The 26,355-nt window shown below is 34.9% G+C and overlaps 1 protein-coding gene across 1 annotated transcript in view; it reads left to right on the forward strand.

Annotated features, from left to right (window-relative positions):
• CDC40 (cell division cycle 40) overlaps window positions 1-25,522 on the forward strand; it is a 36,081-nt gene extending 10,559 nt beyond the window's left edge. The window contains exons 3-15 of the mRNA XM_008571527.1: window positions 147-276; window positions 5,085-5,168; window positions 6,631-6,770; window positions 7,928-8,024; window positions 10,699-10,838; window positions 11,678-11,752; window positions 14,024-14,069; window positions 16,595-16,696; window positions 18,075-18,190; window positions 18,447-18,580; window positions 22,050-22,126; window positions 23,999-24,143; window positions 25,125-25,522. Coding sequence (XP_008569749.1) covers window positions 147-276; window positions 5,085-5,168; window positions 6,631-6,770; window positions 7,928-8,024; window positions 10,699-10,838; window positions 11,678-11,752; window positions 14,024-14,069; window positions 16,595-16,696; window positions 18,075-18,190; window positions 18,447-18,580; window positions 22,050-22,126; window positions 23,999-24,143; window positions 25,125-25,302 — 1,464 coding nt within the window. The 3' untranslated portion in view covers window positions 25,303-25,522. The remainder of the gene's footprint in view (window positions 1-146; window positions 277-5,084; window positions 5,169-6,630; window positions 6,771-7,927; window positions 8,025-10,698; window positions 10,839-11,677; window positions 11,753-14,023; window positions 14,070-16,594; window positions 16,697-18,074; window positions 18,191-18,446; window positions 18,581-22,049; window positions 22,127-23,998; window positions 24,144-25,124) is intronic.
• The last annotated feature ends 833 nt before the right edge of the window (window positions 25,523-26,355 follow it).

Genomic DNA, 26,355 nt, shown 5'->3' on the forward strand with positions numbered 1-26,355 from the left:
TTCCCAAATAGGTTAATCAGCCCTTGGTGACTTAGAGTTAAAAGTATAGTATAGTAATTCCAGTAATTCTAGCTTTCATATACTCAGAACTTACATTTCTCTTTGTTTTTTGTTTGTTTGATTTTTTTCTCCTTATAACACTGCAGTTTGGACCAGAAAATCCCTTTAGGACACAGCAAATGGCTGCCCCTAGAAATATGCTTTCTGGATATGCAGAACCAGCTCATATCAATGATTTCATGTTTGAACAGCAAAGAAGAACTTTTGCCACATACGGTAAGGTGATAAGACTTAAACAGTTTCAAGTTTGGCCTTATTAAAAGTGCGATTTGTATGTGTTATGATTATTTTATCTTCTGTCTTTTTAAATTTATTAATCTAGATTCCTTCAAAAACAGTAGTATTCGTTCCTACACACATCTAAAAATATTTATACAAATGGGAAGGTGATCTAATAGTTTTAGCTGTCATTTTAAATTCACTGTGATTTCTGAGTACTAGAAATGGATTACATGATCTTAAAAACAGAATGTTCTTTGTTGTTGTACTTGGTAATGAACACTTGTTATTGAAGGTCCACTATATGCAGATTGCTGTTAGGGGTGGTAAGTGAAAAGGTAATGTTAAGAGATTACATTTTTTATCTTATTATATGCCAGTTAACTTTACTCTGTTTCTCAGATCTTACCTCTGAAATGTTTTCTCTTGATCATTGAGGGGTGTCAGGAAATAAAATACAGTAGTCACAGATTCATTGTGTTTAGTTATATCCTATCAATAGTGGGATTTTAAAAAGTTCATGCGCATGGAAACTGGTTGTAAAAAGGATTGTCATATATTAGGTCATATTTCACCATGACAAGGTTATAATTAACTTAAAGTGTGTCGAAAGCACAGCTGAGATTGTATACCACTATAATCATCCAAAAGAGTGACACTTCCAATCCAATAAAATGGTATCAAATGCATTGTACCCATTGCTTGTATAAGGGGTCACATGAAACCTAAAATAGTGTGCAGCACATAAAAATCAACTATTGCATCATGAATGTACTATATTCTAGCCTTTAATAAACAGACTTTTAAAGACTTTGCTTGTTTTTTTAGGCTTTAGCAGGGCCTTGAGCCATAAGTTAGATAGCTTAAATCTCCTTTAAAACAAAACAGAATGGGGTGGGGGGGAAGCCCAGTTAAACTAATACTGATACTTCCTTTTCTTCTTAAATTACTTTATAGCAAGAATAAGCATTTAAAACCATTCTGTTGGATTTAGACCTGGGTTTGGAAATGGTCTTATTTAAAAAAAAAAAAAATTGCCAGTGATTGTTGCCCCTCCCACTAGGAAGTGGTGGGCTAGGACACAGGTTGAGCTATTTTGTGAATTAAAGACATAAAAATTGAGTGTGGGTCTATACTATATTAGGCAGCCTCGAATAAAAGGAGTGACCAGTTGCAAAACTAAGGAAATTATGGTCTGTCTCCTTTATGATAGATCATACAACTGAGAGAAATTTGTTTGAACTTAATAAACAAGTGGACCAACCTCAGGTTTAAAACTGTCTCTTTTTTCTTTACCCCAAGTACTGAGCAAGTATAGCTTCTGTTATAATTTTCTCATAGAAAGTTCTCAGCACACTTCAGATGGTGATTCCAATGCCAGCTTCCTATCTACTTGTCTTTGGTTTGGTTTTTTCCACACGTATACATGGAATGTAAGGCTGTGAGACCTTTCTGTTACCTTCCCTCATTTGCAAAGTACCAGGGATCATACCTTCCTTTTACTTGTACTAGTGTTATCTATGAGACTTAAAGGAGATGGCACATGAAGTCAATTTTACCTAAGTCTCATATTTGTAATTTTGCAATATCGCTGCTGGGATATAGAACAAACATTGATCCTACTTATCTTCCCATTTTTAAATGTTGTAGCATTGTTATAATCTCAGTGAATTCTTTCTGGAAGATTTATATTCTACAATACATTTAATTTATCATAAAGCCCAACTGTAGAGTCCCATATTTATAACTCTGGGATATCACTGTTGAGATAAAGAACAAACATTGATCCTTCTTATCTTTCTATTTTTAAATGTTGTAGCATTGTTATAATCTCACTGAATTCTTTCTGGAAGATTTATATTCTACTTACATTTCGTTTATCATAAAGTCCAACTGTAGAGTCCTTTCAGTGAAGGCAGTCTTTTTTCCTGTATCATCACATTTACTTACTCTACAGTTTTCTCTTTAGCTCCCATGTACAGTATTTCTTCTGACTTCTTAGTTCCTCAGTAGTTTGTATGAATTTTTTTGGTTCCTGGCCTGCTCCCTGGCTGGTCTTATGGGGCTTTTAAGTGAGGTTTATTCCCTTTGTTCTACTTTCACCCAGAATTTTCTCTATACCAGTCTATGGAAGTAGAAAATAGAATTTTTTTTATTTTTTATTTTTTATTTTTTTCTAAAAGATGACCGGTAAGGAGATCTTAACCCTTGACTTGGTGTTGTCAGCACCACTCTCCCAAGTGAGCTAACCGGCCATCCCTATATAGGGATCTGAACCCATGGCCTTGGTGTTATCAGCACCGCACTCTCCCAAGTGAGCCATGGGCTGGCCCCTAGAAAATAGAATTTTAAATGAATACCCTTAGTCTCACCATAGTCATTATTAGCATGAGTTTTAACTTCAATGTTAGAAGCTCTTTATTAACATTTTCAAATGATTTTTTAAAATAGTCTTCTAAAAAAAGATGATATAATTTATGTAAGAATTCCTTGTGTCATTTAGATTTCAAGTTGGTTTCAGTTTTCACTATTAAAAATTTGATGGATATATTATACTGCAGTAAAATGCTTTTTAAAATGTGGTAGTAAATATTTTTATACATAAAACTTTATAGATATTTTTTATTATTTTCTTAAATGAATTCCCAAAAGTAGGTCAATGAATATAAATGTTTTAAAGCTTTTGCTATATATTATCAAACTGCTTTCCAAAAGAATTCTCCTGGCTTACTCTGCCATCAGCATGTATAAAAGTCCTATTTCTCTTTGCCTAAGAGCCATATAATTGTGTTTTGTTTATTTGATAACCAGAATATTATATCTCTTTATTTCAGTTTGATTTTTCTGGACTGTTAGTGAGGAGGAAGGTTTTTTCATATATTTGTGACCATTCTTTTACAGATTATTTGTATTCTCTTTTCATTTACCTATTAGAATCTTAGTAATAATAATCTTAAGGATATAATAATAAAATTAATATTATTATAGCCATTTCAAATAAGACTACCAAAAGGAAGAAAGTAGACATTAACTCCATTAAAAAGACAAAATGGAAAATAAGCTTTAGAAAGATAGATGAGAACATTTAAGAACTAAAATGCAGATGTATTTACTTATTTGAGATGCAGGATAGTAGAAAACTAATTGGACTGAAATTCTGTAGTGTTAGATCTTCTGTCGCTGGCTGATTTGTAGTAGGACATATGGCTAAATATTTAGCTTCTCTTGTTTGTAAAAGGAAAATAATATTGTTCCCCAGTCACCTGGGGTAGAAAGCAATAGTGGGGATGGTGATAGTGGGAGCAAAGATTTTTACAACCGAGATGTGGAAGAGGAGGAGGAAAGCGTTAAGTTTCTTTCCCCAGAAACAAGACTATGGACAGATGAGTTGGGAATTGGTGCTTACACAGAGACAAGAAGGACCAGGAATACCCCTTCCCTGTCTGTCTCCTCCTCCACCCCACCAAAAACACAGCATTCAATGCCAAATATATAGCTGTAAACCTCCTTTCAAAGTATAATTTACATTCTAAATAAGTTTTTATGGTAGAGATGGGAATTTTAAACTCAGGGTATGTGGGTCTGAATTTTATATGAGCCTTATAAAAGTCTCATTTTCTAAAAAAGTCATGTACAGAGCACTGTTCTATACATCAAAAACATGAAAGATGAAATAACTCATGGAATTTTAACCTGTGATTTCAGAGATTCTATTCCAAAGCTGCTTTCCATCAAGCTCTTTCCTCTGGCTAAGAACATATTTCTTTATGCAAATGAGCGAATAGCCAAGTGGTTTGTTCTATTCCAGCATATCACAAGAGTGAGTTGAACACCCACATCCTTAGCTTGTTCGAAAAGATGTTTCATGACAAATCTTTTTTCTGTTCCCCAAAAGAAGTTTCCTTTAATCTTTAGCTGAAAAACAAAAATGTTAAATACATCCACTAGAATGTGCCCTTTAAAAAACATGGGCTAGTACTCCATCAGTGTTTACATGGGTTATAGGCTGTATGCTAATCAATGATCTAGTTCTCTTGTGTGACTTTGCTGGATTATTATTAAAACTGATGTTATCAGATTATTTTGCTAGCACCCCCACTTGAGGAAAAATTGATTTGAGTTAATTTAGGTAGACTTTCTTTAAGTTCCCATAGACCACTGAAGACCACGTTTATATGTAGCTACATACTCTGTAACTAGTTGAAGGAGTGTATTCATGTGCTAGTAGATATTCTTACTTCTCTTACCAAGGAAATATAAAGAATGACTTATGAAGTAGAAATATGTTACTTTAAGATTGGGAAGGAAGACTGTCCTTACTAAGAATAGCATTTTCAAAATAATAGTTAGATCTTATGTAATTCTTCATACCCTATTTCTTCTTTTTATTATTTAATAGTTTTTATAATTTGATAAACTTGGTCCTGTAATGTACATTACCAAAAAGAAAAAGAAAATGTTTTCTAAATTTCCAAATGAATAATGTACATATATTTTTAAGCTCTTAGAATATTTTAAACTAATGTTTGATACCTTGGCCAGAAAGAGAGGCTCTTAGTAATGTAATATCAATATGCTAGATTCATCCTATAAGATAACTTCTTATTCTGCTGAAGTAATTCGTGGTGCATCCTGAGATTTGTGTTAATTGTTCTAAATAGCTCAGGAAAGAAGGATTGATCCTAAGTTACAGACATTATTTTCGTCTCTAGGAAGGAAAATGTGAAATGAGTGTATTTGTATAGTAATAAAATGAATTGTAAATGACAAAATGGAGTCAGTAATTTGTACTTTTTCCCTTTCAGGTTATGCATTGGACCCTTCATTAGATACTCATCAAGTGTCTGCTAAATATATTGGTTCTGTAGAAGAAGCTGAAAAAAATCAAGGTAATTTATTTGAAACATTTAATATATCTTGCAGATTGATTTTAATTAGAAAGTAGGGAAAATAATAGTATTTTATTTAGCTCTTGATTTTTTTTTTAAAGTTGAGTCAATAGAGTGATATCATTTAGAACAATATAGTTTAGAACTATTACAGTTCAGAGCTTGCTTTTGCCACTTACTAGCTGTACAACCTTACAGGGAAGATAGTGGTATATATATCTCTTTGGGTTGTTTTGAGTACTTGGCACCGTGGCGACCCTGTAGAAATCATTCAATAAATTATAATTAATGTATAGATAATTTTAGCAGTTGACTTCTCAACATTAATGTCAAACTACATTTTAACAGAACAGAAAAATTTTATTTTGCATGTTTGTAAAGATTGTCCTTGAAGGGTTGCTTGGAAGGCTGAATTTGAACATATGTTTTAAAATACATGTTTGTTCATATTCATTTTGTACTTATTATAATAAGACAAAGCATCATACTATAAATGGCAACTTGTCACAAAGCTCATCAGCCCATTGGAATCTTAATCTATAAAATGCCATTAAAAAAAAATGCTGGTTATGTAGAGACACTTCTACTTAGTAGCTATAGAACCTATATAATTAAGCTACCTTCTATGTATGAGCTAGATTATTGCTGAAATAGAATTTTAACAAGCTTTCGTAATAACACAGCCTGAAGGAAACTGATTTGAATTAATATAGATAGACTTTTTTTCGTTAAATTAGACCTCTGCAAGCCACATTTGTTTGTGACTAGATTCCATAGACCTTTCTTTTTCCAATTTAATGACTATACACAATATGTCATCTCCTACTGATCAAATCCGAATCTCTACCAGAAACATCCTCCTTCCTCTTTTCATTTTACTATTAAAATTTATATTATTAGTGAAGTTTAGATTGAGATCACTTGGAAAAAATACCAGATACCTATGAAAGCTTGTTTAATTTATATTGTTGCATTACAAGTAAAATAAAAGTAAGTTATGAAGTACTTACTGTAATTAATTCAGTTTTTAAATGATGGATTACAGTTTGTTCTTGCCTTCAAGAGTCACTTTATCATTATTTAGCAATATTGAGTTTCTGGGTTTCTTTGAAAAAGTGGTAAAAATTTACTGATAATAGGTTTTTCATTCATTAAAGGGGTTGTGTACTATTGTAGGATCACATACCTGAGTCTTTTCTTTAAAAATATTAGAACTTGTAAAATATTGCAGTGGTAGAAAGCTTTTTTCCCAGAAGGTTGAATCCTTTTTGTGTAGCATGAGCTGGTGTATGTGTCATATTCATATAGACTTTGTTTATTTTTGTTTTTTAATCTTTGGTCACTTGAACAATCACCTTTTTTTAACCATACAAAATAAAATTATATATAATGCTGATATTTCTTTGGAAAATATACAATTTGTGATCTCTCTTTTTTTTTTTTTTTTTTTTGTTTAATGCAGGCTTAACTGTGTTTGAAACTGGTCAGAAGAAAACAGAAAAGAGGAAAAAGTTCAAAGAAAATGATGCATCTAATATTGATGGTTTCTTGGGTCCATGGGCAAAATATGTGGATGAGAAAGATGTAGCCAAACCTTCAGAAGTAAGTTTTGAGGTTTCTCTTTGTCAGTTCAGGTGCATGCTATGTCTGTATGAAGGATACCTATATTAATAAACTAAAGATTTCCTTAGAGAACCACATGACTCATCACAATTTTTCTGTCTTGGTTGATTTATTGAAAACAATAAAGTTTTTTGTTTTTCTTTGCAGTCTTTTCATTTACCCTTTTTTCTGATTTATTTTTTCTGTACTTCTTAATTAAAATACTCTGTTAAATAACTTTTGAATAAAAATCACCTTGATTATGCATTAAGCTGCCATCATAGCTGCTCTTCTGATATCAGACATTCAGATAGTAACAATAGAATCAACCTTTCTACAATACTAGAGTTGATGGTGGGTTTTATTTATTTATTAATTTATTTAAAACTTTTAACAAATTTTATCTATACTGTCTTAAAAAAAATAGTACTATGAAATTTATAAAGTAAAATTACAGAGCTCTACCCTTCCCTTCCCCATCTTCTAATACCACTGTCTCTATGAGCCAGGCACTATTCTACATTCTAGGGATACAGTAATGGACAAAATCAAGAAAATCTTATCCTCATGAAGCTTATATTCTAGCTGTTACTTACATCGATATATCTTAATAATTTACATATGTTGATATTTATTTATTTTAGACATCATCTGTTGACTTCTTTTATTATAGATACAGATTTACTACTACACTATCTTCTCTCCTCAGCTCCTCCTAAAAAAGCTGTGTCACAAATCTGTAGTCATTCCTTATGTCCTTATGACTATGTAAATGCTGTTTATTGAAGAACAACATTGTGTGCTAAAATTCAGTTTTCTTTCTGGTAGTAGATTTTCTAATTGCCTTGTCTTTTCAAGTACATAAATAGCATAGCGTGTCAAATTTATTTCTAAGTGTTCCAGAAGGAGGAGTTTGTATAAAACCAGTTTAAAAGTATTATCTATTATCCATTATGTATTTAATGCCATTTTGTAATCTGTGGAAGAGGTCATCAGTCTCTGCTTATGGGAGAGTTGAGATTGTTATTCTGGGAGACATACCTGCAACTATTGCTTCACCAAACATGTGAACCTCAGTATAAAGAATTTATAACCAACTTTGAGCATGATAGTGTTCTAGAACATTTATTTCAATGTTCACTCCTTAATTTCCTTAGGAAGAACAAAAAGAATTGGATGAAATTACAGCAAAGAGGCAGAAAAAAGGCAAACAAGAAGAAGAGAAACCTGGGGAGGAGAAGACAATCTTACATGGTAATATATTTTTTATGTTTCTTCATTTTTATGAAAAATACTCATATTTAGTCTGTTCATATAATATCAATTGCCCTTACTCTCAGCTGCTATAAAATTATTATTTTAAAAATAATTATGTTGGACAATTTTCATCCCAAAGAAATTATAGCAGATTCTTCTGTGTGCTAATAAAGGAGAGAAAAATAGCATGATTAATGAGAGCCACAGATAATTTTTTGAAGTGTTAATTTAAAAAATGGTAGATAAAGAAGAAACTTGAATTGTCCACAGTCTATTCTTTCCTAAGATAAAGTATACACTTTTTAGTGTATTAACAGTGCCCCAGTCATTTTAACTATTTGTTTTTAACTCAAGCCAAATATGCAGGTATCTTCTCAATTCATAACTGTTAATAAATTACCCTTAAAAAAGAATTAACTTTGTTTTTCATGCGAATAGATCAGAGATTAAGACTCTCATACTTATTTTGACTTCTGAGAGGAAAAGCATATTCATCAAAATAAATTATAAATATTCTAGAATGTATCTGTTCATTAATAGTTATATTTAGGAGATTATGTAGTGATTGTCTGAAACTATAAAGAATAATTCAGCACTTATAGTGTTGGTTATTCTAATGGTATATTATATCAAATATTTAAGTTTGATGAGGTCATATTTGGTTTCTCAAGCTTTAGTTTTTTGTTTGTTTGTTTTTATTTTAACTTCTCAATATACATTGTAGTAGATTTTCATGACCCTTTACCTGTTCCTCTTCCCCCCTCCCTTTCTCCCCTCCCCCCCATCATATCTGTTCACTTGTCTTTAAAAGTTCAAGGAATTGTTGTGATTATTGTGTCTTCTTCCCCCGCCATGTTTGTTAATGTGTTTATTTATTTATTTACTTTTAGCTCCCACAAATAAGTGAGAACATGTGGTATTCCTCTTTCTGTGCCTGACTTGTTTCACTTAATACAATTTTCTCTAAGTCCATCCATGTTGTTGCGAATGGTTGTATTTTGTTCTTTTTTATAGCAGAGTAGTAATCCATTGTGTAGATATACCACATTTTCCGTATCTACTCATCTGATGATGGACATTTGGGCTGGTTCCAACTCTTTGCTATTGTAAATAGTGCCACAATAAACATTGGAGTACAGGTATCCCTTTGGCATGATGATTTCCATTCCTCTGGGTATATTCCCAGCAGTGGAATAGCTGGCTCATATGGTAGCTCTATCTGTAATTGTTTGAAGAAACTCCATACCATTTTCCATAAAGGCTGCACCATTTGGCAGTCCCACCAACAGTGTATGAAAGCTCCTTTTTCTCCACAACCTCTCCAGCACTTATCATTCTCAGTCTTTTGGATATTAGCCATCCTGACTGGAGTGAGATAGTATCACAGAGTGGTCTTGATTTGCATTTCCCATGTGCTGAGTGAGGTTGAGCATTTTTTCATATGTCTGTTGGCCATTCATATATCTTCCTTTGAGAAATGCCTATTCAACTTCTTTGCCCATTTTTTCATTGGGTTATTTGTTTTTTGGCTTTAAAGTTGTTTGAGTTCCTTGTATATTCTGGATATTAAGCCTTTGTCTGGTGTATATTTAGCAAATATTTTCTCCCACTCTGTTGGTTGTCTTTTGACTCTGCTGATTATTTCTTTTGCTGTGCAGAAGCTTTTCAGTTTGATATAATCCCATTTGTTTATTTTACCTTTAATTGCTTGTGCTTTGGGGGTCCTATTCATGAAGTCTGTACCCAGTCCTACTTACTGGAGTGTTTCCTCTATGTTTTCTTTAAGGAGTTTTATTGTTTTAGGATGTATATTTAATTCTTTAGTCCATTTTTGAGTTGATTTTGGTTTATGGTGAGAGGTATGGGTCTAGTTTCATTCTCCTACATATGAATATCCAGTTTTCCCAGCACCATTTGTTGAAGAGACAGTCTTCCCCAATGTGTGTACTTGCTGTCTTTGTCAAAGATCAGATGGTTGTAGGTGTATGGGTTGATTTCTGGGTTCTCTATTCTATTCCATTGATCTCCAAGGAGTCTATGTAGTACTGTGGTGCCTGCAACCATAACAACAGCCAACATTTACTGAGTACTTACCCTATGCCAGGCATGCTGCTAAATGCCTTATAGATACTGTGGCATTTCATTCCCACAGGTGACTTTTATTGTAAAATTTGTGGTGAAAGTGGGAAAAGAGGAATGAAGAGGAACCAGAGGGCATAAAAGAGGAAAGCGAAGGAAAAGGATAGTTAATATTTTTGTTTTGTTTTAACTTCCTTCTTATCCTGCTTTGCTTCTGATTCTTTAACAGTGACTCACCAGGACCAAGTATTATCTTTTCTTCCCTTGCTGTAATTATACTGCAATGAAGTCTTTTTCTATATATCACTAAAATGTATAATGAGTAAAAGAAGTATAGATTTTGTTTGAAGATCTCATACTCATTGCATGTTTTAAGAATTCCAAAATGCTACCTGTAGTTGTAAATGATAACAGTGATTTCAGGCAGCTAAATTTTAGCTGACTGTTGATCTTAATGTCATCAGAGTGTTATTACCTAAACCTTAATATGGAATGATATCCCTGTGAATAAATTGTTATGATTTTAAGAATATAGATTTTTATGACTATGGCTTGTATTTGTTCATTGCTTTCCTTTGCCTTCTTGTTTCAGTTAAAGAAATGTATGACTATCAAGGCAGGTCCTATCTTCACATACCTCAGGATGTTGGTGTTAATCTACGGTCAACTGTGCCACCTGAGAAGTGTTATCTTCCTAAAAAACAAATTCATGTGTGGACTGGACACACAAAGGTAATCAATCTTATTGTTTTTGTCTGCTGTAATGTTTTAAACAGCAAAGCTAACATAAAGTTTCAGCCATTGTTGTGGAACATTTAATACTTATGGTAAAGGTACAGGAAAGTCAAGATAGAGCAGGGAAGTCAAATTGAAGATAAACCTGAATTAGGCTTTGGAGGTACCCACACACATCAGTCACAAGTGACTAGTCAGCTTTCAAGGCCATCTAGATTGGCCATGACATAAGCATTCATGGTTTGGTATCCTGCCCCCTCATTGCAGCCCAGGCCTTCCACCACAAGTTCCTGCCACAATCTGCTTCCTCTTGGACATCAAGTGAATAATAAATGGGCTGTCAGTAACCCCTAGTCCCAAGCTTAGCCTCAGTAATTTTTCCCTGGCTTTTGGGTTATCGCACTTCAGAGATTAGATGCTCCCTGATTTATAAACTATGATAATATTTAAACTAATGCAGAAAAAAGATACATGAAAACTTTTGTTGTTGATATTCTTTGTCATCTGCCTACTCCAACTGATAATTTCCAGCTCTTTGCAAAGAGCAAAGTGACTAAGTAAAAGAAGGAAGAGAAGTGGGGGCATTAGCAATTTGATTGACTCAGGATTCCCCTGGGTGAGGAAGTCAATATAAAGGTTAAAAAAAAAAATTTCAAAAGCTCATTGTCAATAAGATCTGCTCTTGGAATACTAATGAAGGTTATTCTGGAGCATAATTTTTGGAATGAAGAAAAATAGCAAATTAGGTTGCTTAAAATATACTGTCTTTTCTTTATGCTTAATTTTAGCTGATATTTAGAATGCTTCTGTTTGATAACTTTAATACCTTTTTATAGGGTGTCAGTGCAGTCAGATTGTTTCCTCTCTCTGGCCATTTATTGCTGTCTTGTTCCATGGACTGTAAAATTAAGGTGAGTTTTCAGTAACAGAGTAGGAGTGCTGCAACACTAGTGTTTTGGTTAAATCTATTTCGTTAACTATAAATAAGTTTGGGTTTGTTGGACAATTAAAAGCTAATTATTTTCTCTTAGACCCTGTGAAAACAGCAATTTATGAACTGTTTCCAAACATGTAGATTCAAATATGGCTCTGTGGTCCAATAGACTAGGCTTTTTTTTGTTTTAAGCTTAGACTGCTGATCAGGCTGTAATCCAGTCACTTTGGCTTTAGGCACATAAATATTCATTCATTGATGATGCATTTTTATAGAAGTTTTGGATTTGTAACTGAGTTCATTAGTTCCTCAGAACCTTGTGAGGTAGAGAGGACACGTATTAGAAATCCCATCTTTAGATAGTAAACAGTGTAATTCATTCTTTTTCTTCTAAATACTAGCAGACTCCAAGTAGCAGAATTGCTTCCAGCCCCTTCTCCAAATTTTTCTAGTATTGGGAAGCTCCATCTCTAGCTTTTACTCAGCTGTAGAGAATAGAAAAAAACTGTGTTGCCAATGCATGTCATCCTGAATATGGGGAAAGCCTTGAAAAAAATCTTTATCTGAAAGGAAAATTCTTATCTTTTTTGTGTCTTCTCTATGTCCAGATCATTATGATGGTTCAATAAACACCAACCCTGTAGTGTTCTTGGGGCTTGGAGAGTTGAATCATTAAAATTTTATCATTTGTAAATAATCATGGATATTAACAGTATATAAAGGCAGCTTCTTTTGATGAGAACAACCATTTAAGCATTTGTCTCTAATAGCTTAAAATGACAGGCCAACAGTTTGGAGTAAAAACCTTTATTTCCTTTCTCTTTTTCTTTATACAAAGTATATTAAGATTATGATCTTCTCTTTGACCCACTAAGGAGCATAGAATTCAAATTAGCTCACTTCTATAAACATTTATTAGGTACCTATTATGTGCAAGGGGCTGAGAATAAAAAATTATTAAGGCATTGTCATTGCCCTTAGGGTGATCATTTTATTATGACAGAAGTGATCACTATAGGCAGGCACAAAGTATTCTGGTTTCAAAGAAGCAGCATACTTCAGTAGGAAGGTTAACTAAGTAAAGAGTGGAAAAGAGGGGCCGGCCCGGTGGCGCACTGGATAGTGTGCCGCTTGGGAAGCGTGGCGGCGCTCCCGCCCGAGGGTTCGGATCCCACATACAGACCGGTTCCCGCTCACTGGCTGAGCGAGGCGCGGGAGCAACACCGAGGGTTGCGATCCCGTTGCTGGTCCCCGGTCCAGTGCAGGGGCAACACTGAGGGTTGTGATCCGTTGCCGGACACGGAAAAAGACAAAAGACAAAAAAAAAAAAAAAAAGAGTGGGAAAGAGTAGAGTATGTTTTAGAAGAGTGAATAGACTGAATCATCATGGAGTGTGCGGAAAACTGCAACAATTTTGTGGTTGCTGGAGCATAAAATCTAACAGACAAAGAATGATTACAGTCATAGGCAAGGAAACAGGTCTTCGGAGGTCCTTGCCTGGTATGCTATGGAAACTGACACTTCATCCTGTTGGCACTGGGTGGCCAGGAAATGTTTTCTGTTTTAGAGCACTAGCAACATTGTCGAGGATTGGATTTGAGGCAGGCAAGAATGAAGTTTGTTTTGAAGCTATCGTATTAATCCATTTTAGATAAGAGAATTATGAGCCTGTTGTTTTAGTCTAGGTCATCATTTTCAAACAGCTTCTATAATATTTGTTACTTCAGAAAAGTTTTTTTTTTTTTAAAAAAAGCCTTTCAAAATGTATACATGGCAGTTTTAATAACATTTAATTCCTTTAAAAGTAGTTCATAGTAGTACAAAAGAAACTTTTTGTCATAGAAAATATGTAAAATGTAGAAAGAACAATAAGAAAATTAAAATCACCTTTATTAACTCAATCTATAGTTATAAGTTCTCTTGATTTTTTTTATTTATTTTTTTTTTTGCAGCTGGCCAGTACAGGGATCTGAACCCTTGACCTTGATTAACACTGAGCTCTAACCAACTGAGCTAACTGGCCAGCTCTAAGTTCTCTTGATATTTTAAAGTAGCGATCTTTAAAACTCTTTAGTTTTAAAGAGCATATACGCATATATATGTGTGTGTTCCAAATAGTACAATACAAATCAGCAACACAAAGCAATATTTAGCAATGAAATTCCCTATACATACACAGATATGCACATATGTAATCAGCATATGACTTATTAAATTTAATATTTTCATGTGCTGTTTTTTTCTCCAGCTATGGGAGGTTTATGGAGACCGACGCTGTCTGCGAACGTTTATTGGTAATACTTCTTTTCTCTCTGGCTATAAATCTGTTGGGGAAGACTTTTTAAAGTAAGATAACATCATGGACAGTAATATACTGATATGAAAGAAAGTCTCCTTAGACTTGAACTGAGTCTGGAAGGAGGAATAAGTCACCCCAGGGAGACAAAGAAAGAGAACTAGGAAGCAAGAGCAGCAGAAGCAAAAGCCACAGCAGTACGAGGAAATATGCTGCTTTGGGAGAACCACATCTATTTCAGAATTGCTAGGGGATGGAGGCTGTTGAGAGACAGAAATGGAGAAAAGTAGTAGAAGGGGGACCAGAGCATGGAAGACCTTCTGTGCCACTGATAAAGAGTTTAGACTCTACCCTAAGGACACTGGGGACCCATTAAACAGCTCTTGCAGGAAAGTGACATGATTTGAAGTTTACAAAGATCATGTGTCAATATGGAGGCTGCTTTGGGAGGACAAGTGCGGAGGAAGGGAAACAAATTACATGGTGCATTAGTCCGTTTCTGTTGCTTTTAACATAAATACCTGAAACTGAGTGACTTATAAAGAAAACAAAATTTATTGCTTACAGTTTTGAAGGCTGGGAAGTCCACAATACAGGAAATACATCTGGTGAAGTTCTTGGTGGTGTTGTCAGTGACCCAGGGCCTCACATGCAGAAATGATGGAGCAGAGAGAGAGAGACTCTCAAGTCCTATCCTTTTAAAGCCCTCAGAATCACACCCTGGACCAGCATTATTAATCCATTCACTATGACATAGTCCAACAATCTAATCACCTCTTCAAGGCTCCACCTTTCAATTATCATAATAGGATTTCCCACCCTCAATAGTTACAGTGGGGACTAAGCTTTAATTTATGGACTTTGGAGCACACAGTTCAATCAATCCATAGCAAATGGTTATTTCATTGGTCTGGATTAGAGATGATGAGAGTCTGAGCCAAAGCAGCAGAGAGAGAAAATAAAGGAACTATTAAGAGTTAAAATCAATAGGATTAAGTAACAGAATGTGAATGATAAGAGTGAAGCAGGAATCTAGGGTGACTCCCAGGTAGCTGGATGAATGGTGTCGTCATTCACCAAGAGAGGGAACATTAAAGGATGGTGAGGTTTTAGACTCATTTAATTTGAGCTGCCTTTGAGATATGAGGTGAAAATGTCCAATAAGCAATTAGATAGCCTGATGCTTAGCTTTGAAGAGAGATTGGGAATTGGCAGCCAATGCATAAAAAAGTTTGAGATTGAGAGAACTCTTTGAAGAGAAGAAAAGGGCCAAAGGGAGGACAGCTTTGTGACAAACCAGTCTTTTTGGTAGAGAAAGGTTTATTGTGTTTGTCAAATTTCATGTGAAGGCTACTCTTTCCAAATTTAACTGTACCACATTGAGACTGTGTGTGAATTGTAGTAGCTCCATTTTTAGATTAAAGTGGGAGTCTGTCCTGCAGTGCTTTGTGATGATTTTAGGGCCTCACTGCACACATAAGTACTGCCCAGGATGCCACAGCAGCCCTAAGGAAGATTTGTGGAAAGGCTGTTAGCTGAGGACCAGGGAACAAAATGACTCCATCAGACATGGTGGATTTGGTCCCCATCTGTCTCCCCTGTAATCACAAACCATTTCTCAGTAAAAAACTGAAATATTTAGGAAGATGATAGCAGCCCTGACTGGGACTCCTGCTATAGAAAAGAATGCCTAATTGCCATGGCAATACTGTCTGACTGGAGTTCATTGGTGGTGGGGTTCAGGGCTGTTGCATGAAATTGAAAATTTGTGCCATGCACAGTTTACATGTCTGTACATGTCTTGGTCATGGTGGGGGTGTAAAAATAGGAAACTTTCTGCTTTTGTTTAGCCACATTTTATTTGTGCCTGTAACTTTCAGAAGAGTCAGTCTGGAAAGTAGTACAGCATAATCAACACCTTAAAATTAATTTATTGTCAAAATGCCATATTAAAACAAAATAGGCACTAATATAATTTTTAAAAAGACAGTAGTCTCTGAGATTCTGAAACAGTTTCTGTGAAGTTTGGTAATGTGATCACAGAAATATGCAATTATTGAACAAGGGCTACAATTTCCTGAACTTTGGGTTTAGGTCATTTTGTTTTCACTTCCAGCCTGATGAGCAATCTGAGAGTGAATCTCCAAAATGTCAGCAGTCATTTCTTTCATTGGCAATAATTGGTCTGTTATGTTTACATAAATTCTTGGCTGGTTAGTCATCAGTTGTATGTACTGCATATTAAGAGATTGGCATAACAAACTTAAAAAAAAAAAAAAAAAAGTTAAACATTTTCTCTTGGTTCTTCCGAAAATGTTATGCATCAGAGTCACCTGAGGAGCTTCTTGAAGGTGGGGGGGGAGACACCCACATTCCAAAGCCCACACATAAGGGATTCTAGTGATTTGACTCGCACCTTGACTTGAGAACCACTGTTTAATGCTGTTTGTCTTTATGGTGTTTCTGTTTTAATGAAAGATATGATACTTCATCTCACTGCCATTTCTACTGGTTCTGCTTTAGGTCACAGTAAAGCTGTTAGGGACATCTGCTTCAATACCGCAGGAACACAATTCCTCAGCGCAGCCTATGACAGGTATCTTAAGCTGTGGGACACTGAGACAGGTAAGAGCTCACTTATGCTAATACTAATACATGATCATCTTAGAAGTTAGCACTTCAGTATAAAACAGTATTAGTGTTTCATTCCACAGACTATCAGGTAACGTCACAAAATATGTAGAGTTGAAACTCAGCTATATAAGTAGCTTTTTCACTGTGAAACTTTGTTTCCACCAAATGCAATTGATTAAAATGTAGGTCTAAACTTCCATGGGCCAGTTGGTTTTATATGTTTACAGCCATATTAATTGCATGAGTATGTTGTGGCTAGTATAATTTTATAAGATCTTTTATCTAACTGAGTTTTAAGGGTATGATAATTTATTAAAAACTATTTTCTAGGCATTATGCTAAGCATTTATATGCAGTATCTCATTCAATCTTAATATATTCCTATGACATAAGTACTATTATTACATTATAGATGAGGAAACTGAGGCTTAAAGAGGTAACTTTTTCAGGGTAACACAGCTAGTAAGTGGCAGAGTTGGGTTCCAACCAAGGTCTCTCTGATGCCAGAGCCCATGCTGTTCACCTCTTTAGCAGTGGTTCCCAGTTCTGGCTGCACATTGTAATCATCTGAAGAGCTTTAAAATTACTGAAGCCAGGGTCCTACTCTCAGAAGTACTTATGTAATTGGTCCAGGCCATGGACTAGTTGATTCTACTGTGTAGCCAAGACTGAGAAAGCACCACTCTACAGACCCTTTTAAAAATCAAGATGTAATATACATACAGTAAAGAGTAATAAAGTGCATAAATATTCAGTGATTTTTTTTTTTAAAACATATCTATGCAGTTGTTTTAACTGTCACCAAAATCAAGATATAGAATATTTCCACTAAGGGTTTCTTATGCCCTTTTCTAGCCTGTACCCACTCCCAGTAACCACAGTAACCAGTTCATCATCATGGGTTCATTTTGTCTGTTCTTGAACTTCTTATAAATGGAGTCATACCATAAATTCTCTTGTTTCTAGCTCCTCTCAGTCAGCATAATATTTAGATTCACACATGTCACTTATACCAGTGGTTCTTTTGTATTGCTTGCAATATTCCATTGTATGAATTGAATTACAACTTATCTGTTCTACAGTTCATGGTAAAAATTTACTTTTGAAAAAATTATTTTTAATTATTACAATAAATTTGTGAAAAGGAACAATGTAGTCTACAATAAAGAGCAAGCAGGCTGCCCATCCTCAAAATTTTTTAAGCAAAGGACCTCTAATCTTAATCCCACAGTCATCTTTAAGTGGTGAAATTTTTTTTATTTTTGTTTTTGTTTGGCAGCTGGCTGGTACAGGGATCAGAACTTTTGACTTTGGGGCTGCTGAGTGGTGAAATTTATTTTACCTATTTAATTTGAGTCTTTGATTTTAGGACAATGTATATCAAGATTTACAAACCGAAAAGTACCCTATTGTGTCAAATTCAATCCTGATGAAGACAAACAAAATCTCTTTGTGGCTGGGATGTCTGATAAAAAGATTGTGCAAGTAAGTCTCTTCATAGTATTTCTATTCAGATTCCTGGGATTTATATTGTATCATAGGATGAAATAAAAAATATTAACTTGTTTAATGTTTGCTACTTTTAGGGACTGTTAATGCTCTATTCTTAGTAGAAAACAGTAAATTCATGAAAACGTGATGTTGGATATCTTTTCCATCTCCACTTTCCAGAATTATGATCTTGTTGATTTTCATAAATCTGCTCCACTTCTGTCTACCTTTTGTCTTGTTTGATATACAGTGGGACATTCGAAGTGGAGAAATTGTCCAGGAATATGATAGGCATTTGGGAGCTGTCAACACCATTGTTTTTGTTGATGAGAATAGGAGATTTGTGAGCACATCTGATGATAAGAGCCTAAGAGTTTGGGAATGGTAAGTTTCCATCAGTAGAAAATCTGATTTATATAAAGCAAGCAATTTAAAAACTTGTAGCCAAAGACAAGCCTGTTAACATGCAACCATTTGAATATTTTCGCAACTGTGATCCTGGCTTGCCCATCAAACTATTTTAACTACTTAAGTACCCACAATATGGACATAAAAATCTAAACATGCTACCCATTATAGCCTATGTATTTTGAGTTGTTTTTCTTACAGTGATGATAAATTTGTATTGTCCTATCTTACATACATTCTTTATTGGGTATCTTATTCATCTTTGCAAAATGACTGAACACACTTGCCTGTGTTCTCTGATGTAAAACATTGGTCAGCAGTGTACTTTGCTTAAATTAAGAGTTAATGTTAGCTTTTTTTTTTTCCCTCTCATCTCAAGAAATATCCATAAAGTCATGATAATGCTTTGTTATAAATGATGACATCCTTTAGATTTCAGTTTAACCCTTACTATCAGATCCTTCCTGATCATTCCTCAGATGAGGTTAGGTGCTTTCTCTCTGTCATCCCATGCAGTCCTTTGCTTCCTATGGCTTTTAGCATACTTTAAGTGCTTGTTTATTTGTTCCCCTTTCCTGAGTTCTTAACTGTGAGAGAAAAACTGTGTCCATCTTGCTTACTTTCTGTCTCCAGCACAAGCACAGTGGTTGACACTTAGTATGCACTGAATATCTAAAGAAGTCATTATTGTAATTTTTTTTTTGACTGGTAAGGGGATCACAACCCTCGGCATGGTGTGGTCCGCACCAGGCTCGGCCAGTGAGTGCACCGGCCATCCCTACATAGGATCCGAACCCGCGGCCTCGGTGCTACCAGCGCCGCACTCTCCCGAGTGAGCCACGGGGCGGGCCAATTATTGTAATTTTTAATGATGTTTACATTTATTGAGCCCTTTTTATATGCCAGTCACTATGCTAGCTAACCATTTTACATGAACTATTTCATTTAATGTGCAAAGCAGTCTTCTGAGGTAGGTACATTTGTCATTTCCATTTTATATGTAAGGAAATTAAGATAGGTTAAGTAATCTGCTCAGTGTTATATAGGACATGAAAGGGCCAGAATTCAAACTCAAGTCAAACTGATTCCAAAGCTTGAGTTCTTGATTATATGGGTGGATAGGTGATTGAAGGCATTAGTGGGGAGAGAAGGTAACTTGTATCTATTCTGATTAGTGAGAAAGCAGTGGATGTGAGGATGATCACTCTTGCTACAAAAACAGGTAGGAAGCAAAACCAGCTCAGGATCCCCAGAGGTGTGCTTCACTGCATACAACCATACCTAAGAGCAACTGCTAGTAATACTGGCAGCTTGCATAGGACAGGAAGGGAAGCCCTGATCTCCTCACAAGTGAGAGCTGGCCCTAGCTGTAGCAAAATTGTCAGCACTGGAGCCTTCAGACAAGTGGTGTTTGCCAACCTTTTACACTCTATACCTGCTTAAAGTAGTATAATGATGCAAGAAAACAAACTAAAGGAAACTTGGCTTTCTTAAACAATACTACACAAACTAAGACTATTTTGTAATTCGAAAGGAGAATAAGAGATTATTAGATACTCAGCAGCGTGTGGTATTTTAATCAGCTAAATGCATGAAATATCATAGACATATTTTACCCCAAAGGTATTTATTTTGATAGAATATTTTTAAAAGAAAATTGTATGGGAGTTGACACTACTGTTTTTCTTTTATCTTTAATAAAATTTCATAGACTTTTGTTAGGTTTTCATAACGGATTCATTTCCAAACTGAAGATTATTTGCAAGATATGAATTACTAGCTAATTACACTGAATTACAGTATCCAATTAGAAAAGTGTTGTGTTTATTAAATATAACTATGCCTAGCAGCCATTTTTACTAGAAATTATGAAATCCACAGGGTAGTTCAGATTCATTTCTTGTTTTAGAGCTGTTGTACCAAGATTCCTTGAAATAAGGAGTTTGTTTGAATTTTTTGTTTACTTTTAGTAAAACATTGATTAAAATAAGCCTGGACCATGGTTAATTTTATTTAAAAATGCTCTTATGTTTTAATCCATGTTATAAAATTTTTAGCCACTAATAATAAGTATGGGGAGTGAAAAAATATGAATCTTTTTTAGACTGAGGCTCTTTTTAATACATTTGAGTCATTCCGAATGTCAGTTCTCATTGGTGCCTTAGAGGCGTAAAGGTTTGGAGATCTGACAAATGATGTTCTTCCACAGGTTAGAGGAAAATTTTTTTCTCTAACCGAGACCCTGATAGAAGTTTTTTTTTCATCATTTCTCCTTCTGGATAGATGGATAATAGATAGAGAAAATCCTTACATGAAGACATTATTTTCTAATTAAAGTGTTGGAACATGAACCATAATTTGAAATTGAAATTGCTGCATCATTTTCTATGTTATTTATCTGATTACTTTTCCCAGACATTACTCTTTAAAAAATATTTCTGTTTTCATGAAAAGCAACAAGACCAAAAATCCTTTCAGGATTACTAAATTTTTATTGTGGAGAATTTTAAAAATTAAAAAGCACTTAGAATTTTTGATGGTTTTAAATTTATGTGACTAGTTTTGGATTTCTGTATTTTTGTTTTATCCTTTATATCACTCACATACCTTTTTTTTGCTTTTTGGGGTTTTTTTTTTTGTCTTTTTTCGTGACCGGCAACGGATTGCAACCCTCAGTGTCACGCCCGTACCGGACTGGGACCGGCAACGGGATCACAACCCTCGGTGTTGCGCCCGCACCTCGCTTAGCCAGTGAGCAGGAACCGGTCTGTATGTGGGATCCGAACCCTCGGCGGGAGCGCCGCCACACTCCCAAGTGGCGCACTGCTACAGTGCGCCACCGGGCCGGCCTGCTTTTTGGTTTTTTTAAATGCTCTTCCTCTTGCACCACACACATTTGGAATGCTTTACATATAAACCGCTGATAGTCCAGGTACAAAAGTGCTAATCTCCCTGGCTTTGGTCATTATTTCCAGATGGGCTAGACCAGCTCACAAATCCCCACAGCTCTGTCTGCCATCCATTTGCTCTTTAGTACTCTCACCTGTTGTGAGTTAAGGTTAACTGGCAGGTAAAATATCACTTGCCTGAGCCATCTTGCTTCTGCCTACTGTGGTACATTTTTAGATGAGTTCATTATTAAAGAACTTTTGGTTACAGATTTGTGTTAACATAAAAGCCAATGTTTAGAGCAAATTGATTTAGAAAACAAAATCAAAGGCGTATTGTAATTGTCCTAGAAAGTCATTTATGAAGTAAAAGATTTATAATAAGCAATACAATGTCATTTTCTGATTTTCCTTCCTCTAGGAAGTTTCATGAAAAGTTTATTAAATATATAATTTCAAGAGTTTGCTTTTATTTGGGTATTTTCCCTTTGTTTCAAAGATATTTCTTCTAAAGGTGCTTTTTAAAATTACTCTGATATGCTATTTTAAATTTTTAGGGATATCCCTGTGGATTTCAAGTATATAGCAGAACCCAGTATGCACTCAATGCCTGCAGTGACTTTGTCTCCAAATGGTGAGTTAGTACATAGAAAGTTTTTAAATGAGCTTCTAAGACACGGTGTACCTTCTGTATTCAGAAAGAACTTTTGCCATTCCCTTCTAGGGGAAGTTCGTTGCAGTGCCATACTTACATAAGGAAATCTTTTCAATAGTAGAAATAATCACTGGCTTTCACCTACTTACTGTCTTGTTTTCTTTTTAAAACTAAAAATAAAAGAAATAATGATTTACAGCTAACATTGAGCATCTAAGGATTTCTGACAGTTATGTTTTTTTTCTTTCTAGTTTTCCTTCCAACAGAATCAAATTCAGTGAATTATTTAATAATGATTTATTGTGATCTCTTTTCTTTATGGGGAATAGGATATTTTTGTCTGATTCTCCATAATGAAAACACCTTGACAGTCTACTTTATTTATTTATTTATTTATTTTTCCTTTTTGTCTTTTTTCGTGACCGGTAACGCGATCGCAACCCTCGGTGTCGTGCCCCTACCGCAACCAGCAACGAGATCGCAACACTTGGTGTCGCGCCCGCACCGCGCTCAGCCAGTGAGCGGACCAGTCTCTATATGGGATCCGAACCCTCGGCGGGAACGCCGCCACGCTCCCAAGCGCCGCACTCAACTGAGTGCGCCACCGGGCCGGCCCAACAGTCTACTTTAAAAGATTTTCTCAGGGGCCGAGCCCATGGCGCACTCGGGAGAGTGCGGTGCTGGGAGTGCAGCAGCACTCCCACCGCGGGTTTGGATCCTATGTAGGGATGACCGATGCGCTCACAGCGCTCACTGGCTGAGCGCGGTGCGGCCGGTCTCAAAAAAGGACAAAAAAAAATAAAATAAAATAAAAGATTCTCTCAGGCAAAAATAAAAAAGATAAATCTCTTTAATACTGTTTTCTATTTGATAATCCATTGCCTTTTAAGTATAAGATAATATGTGCTACAGAAATACTGATATAATTATAGCCCTACATTGGAGTATTAAAACAGAGGATCTGATGTCATGCGGAACATTGTTATCAAAGCCACTGTTAATTCACATAGCTACTGTAGGTGTAGGCCAAGAAGCATTCAGTCTTCCATGGGGCATCTGCCACAGGCATATTGGTAATAGTTGTCAAATGTCCTATCATTTTTATGAGAAGAGCAACCTAACTGGATCCTATTTTGATAATCACTACTTTGTCACTGTGTATCTTTATTTCATGTAGTGTGTTTTTAAACCATCTATTACAGATATTGTATATATCTTGAACAAGGCCATTTACCCACTTAGACCACGAGCATTGTTAGGATCATTTCCTCAGAAACATTTACAAGTATATGGGATACAAGTATATACTGCAATTGAGGTTCTAGAGGCTTTGATGAAGCCTGGGTAAATAAAAGCAATATGACCTTTAAAAAATAGTTCACTATAAATTTTTAAATCACATCTCTTTTTTTGCACAGTTTTATTTAATAATCCTGTGTTTAATCAACAGAGTTAATCTTTTCTTATTCCATAATTACCACAGCTAGGTCTTTTTCTCCCCATAGCTCTACTGTCTGTACTTCAAATTAATTTTATAAATTTTAGTTTGGTTCTATTAACACTAAGCTTGGAATTTCTGTATTTCCTCATTTTAAAAAAACAAAAAGCTTTTATATGGAGAGTGTTCAGTGATATAGAATTGTATGAACAGAATTCATTACTCTCTATATAAATACCTCTTTCCAGTGACATATTTGTAACACTTTACAGGTGGTATGGTAAATTTATTTTCTAGATTATAAAGTAGTTGGGAGCCACAGACTATTAATGACAGTGAACATATTTAAAGTAAGAAGTTTTTTAAAAATTTTTCAGTCTTTCTCTAAAATGTCTCATTTATTGAATTTACAGGGAAATGGCTAGCATGCCAATCAATGGACAACCAAATCTTAATTTTTGGAGCACAGAACAGATTTCGATTAAATAAGAAAAAAATTTTTAAGGGCCATATGGTAGCAGGCTATGCTTGTCAAGTAGACTTCTCACCAGACATGAGGTAAGTTTAAATCTTCTCATCTATCCTCATATTCAAATATGATGATGCAGATTTATTGTACAAATAACAACACTTCAAAATCACTTTCACTTATATGATTGCATGAGAACTGTGTAATCTATCAGAATGCCAGATATAAAGGCAAAATCAAGTTACAAAAATTACATTTTGCTTTTCTTAAGTTCTTACTTCAGTATCTTTTTATATTACTTAGGCCTTTGCCCTTTAACCACCTCATGAATCCCTAGCTCTATCACCCATGCCTTATTTTCTCTTTGCTTTTCTAAGCAAGGCTAGGAGTGCTATAATTGCTATATTGCTATGATGGAATGAACATGAAAAGAATTAATTCTGCATTGCAATGTTGAAGTTAACGTCCCCACTACAGCTTGTCTGTGCTGAAACCTCAAATTCAGTTGTTTAATATTTATAAGTCACACTGGATTTGTGAAGCCTATACAGTCTTGCTAAGAGTGAAATTCTGCGTTTATCCCCCCATTCTTAGTTAAAATATATAGATAGAAGTACTTCAGAAATCCCTATAACTTTACATGTTTAGCCTGGTAATTGGGCCTTAGACTTAGATGTATTCAAAAGATAATGAAGCTGAAAATTAATTAGAAGGTGTTAGAGTCTACTACAGTAAAATGGATCTAAATGTGTTGACTGGCTATGTGTGAAATTGGTTCCCTTACACTGTTTCTGACTGTCTAGAGACTGATTATGATATCTCATTCATTATGGTCCCTGGGACTCCCAGTCTTCCCAGTTAAAAATAATTTTCTACTATCAGATTGGTAGCTTTTTTGTAGAAGTTCAAATTATATATTGCTTTATACTTTACCTTGTTATCCTGAGTGTTGTATATTTGCACTGATTTTTTTCACATTAAGATGAAAAGATAAAATCTTTCTCTGTTCTTCCACTTTTACCCGTTTAAGGTGTTTGAATAATTTGAATTTATTTTTCTGCCCATTGCAGCTATGTGATTTCAGGAGATGGAAATGGAAAATTAAACATTTGGGACTGGAAGACCACAAAACTCTACAGTCGGTTTAAAGCTCATGATAAAGTGTGTATAGGTGCAGTGTGGCATCCTCATGAAACATCTAAGGTCATAACATGTGGTTGGGATGGTCTCATTAAATTGTGGGATTAATGGGATTAATCTTTAAACTATCTAGGATCATTTTTGGTCCAATTTCATATTTAACTATATTTAATTATTAAATGTGTTGGATGGCAACTTGATTTGCAGATAATGTTTTCCTTACACGGACTTATGAAGTTAACCCATTGTTTAAAAAAAAAGAACTGTAAACTTAACTCTTATAACTTTATTGGCAACTTCATTTTGTTCTTTATAGATGTTATTTATATGGAGAATGACCATTGACTTTCTACTCAACAAGTAGTTATAGTTGGCAGGCAGTTTGGGTTTATCCCCGTAACATACTGAAAGGATCCCTTTGGGATCAAGAAAGAATTCCCAGTAGATTTGAGATCCTAGAGGAGGTAATGTAATTAATGACTCAGAAAGGTACCATACACTTACTTCTTCAACCAAAAGGGCAGTAAAGAACAGGGATGATGTAATTTAATATAAATCTGAAAGAAGGATAAAACAGTTTGGGTTTATCCCCGTAACATACTGAAAGGATCCCTTTGGGATCAAGAAAGAATTCCCCAGTAGATTTGAGATCCTAGAGGAGGTAATGTAATTAATGACTCAGAAAGGTACCATATACTTACTTCTTCAACCAAAAGGGCAGTAAAGAACAGGGATGATGTAATTTAATATAAATCTGAAAGAAGGATAAAGCCACCCACAATTACTGTTCCTATTATCTTCCATGGATCAAGTTCTAATTTTTTGGCTTCATGAATTCCACTACTTTTGATGACATGTGTTGTATATATTTAGTTGTAAATTAGTAATCTTTGACTGCAGCGTTCCTCTGATTATTAAACAATGTAAAATAAAAATCAATCCAGAGTTCTTTCCTTGACTTTCTTCCTGATCAGTATAGATAGGACTATATATATTAATCAGAGAATTACATTATTTCTGAGGATGGAACTCAAGAGAATGAGCCAAGACTGAATTTTATTTATATTCACTGTCGGTAGGACCTGGCTACACTTTTGGAAAACAGGATCTCCTAGGTCATTACTTCACAGATGTTACTACTGAAATCCTCACAGGAAACAG

This window comes from Galeopterus variegatus, unplaced genomic scaffold (assembly GCF_000696425.1).
Source record: "Galeopterus variegatus unplaced genomic scaffold, G_variegatus-3.0.2 Scaffold699, whole genome shotgun sequence".
Taxonomy (NCBI): Eukaryota; Metazoa; Chordata; class Mammalia; order Dermoptera; family Cynocephalidae; genus Galeopterus; species Galeopterus variegatus.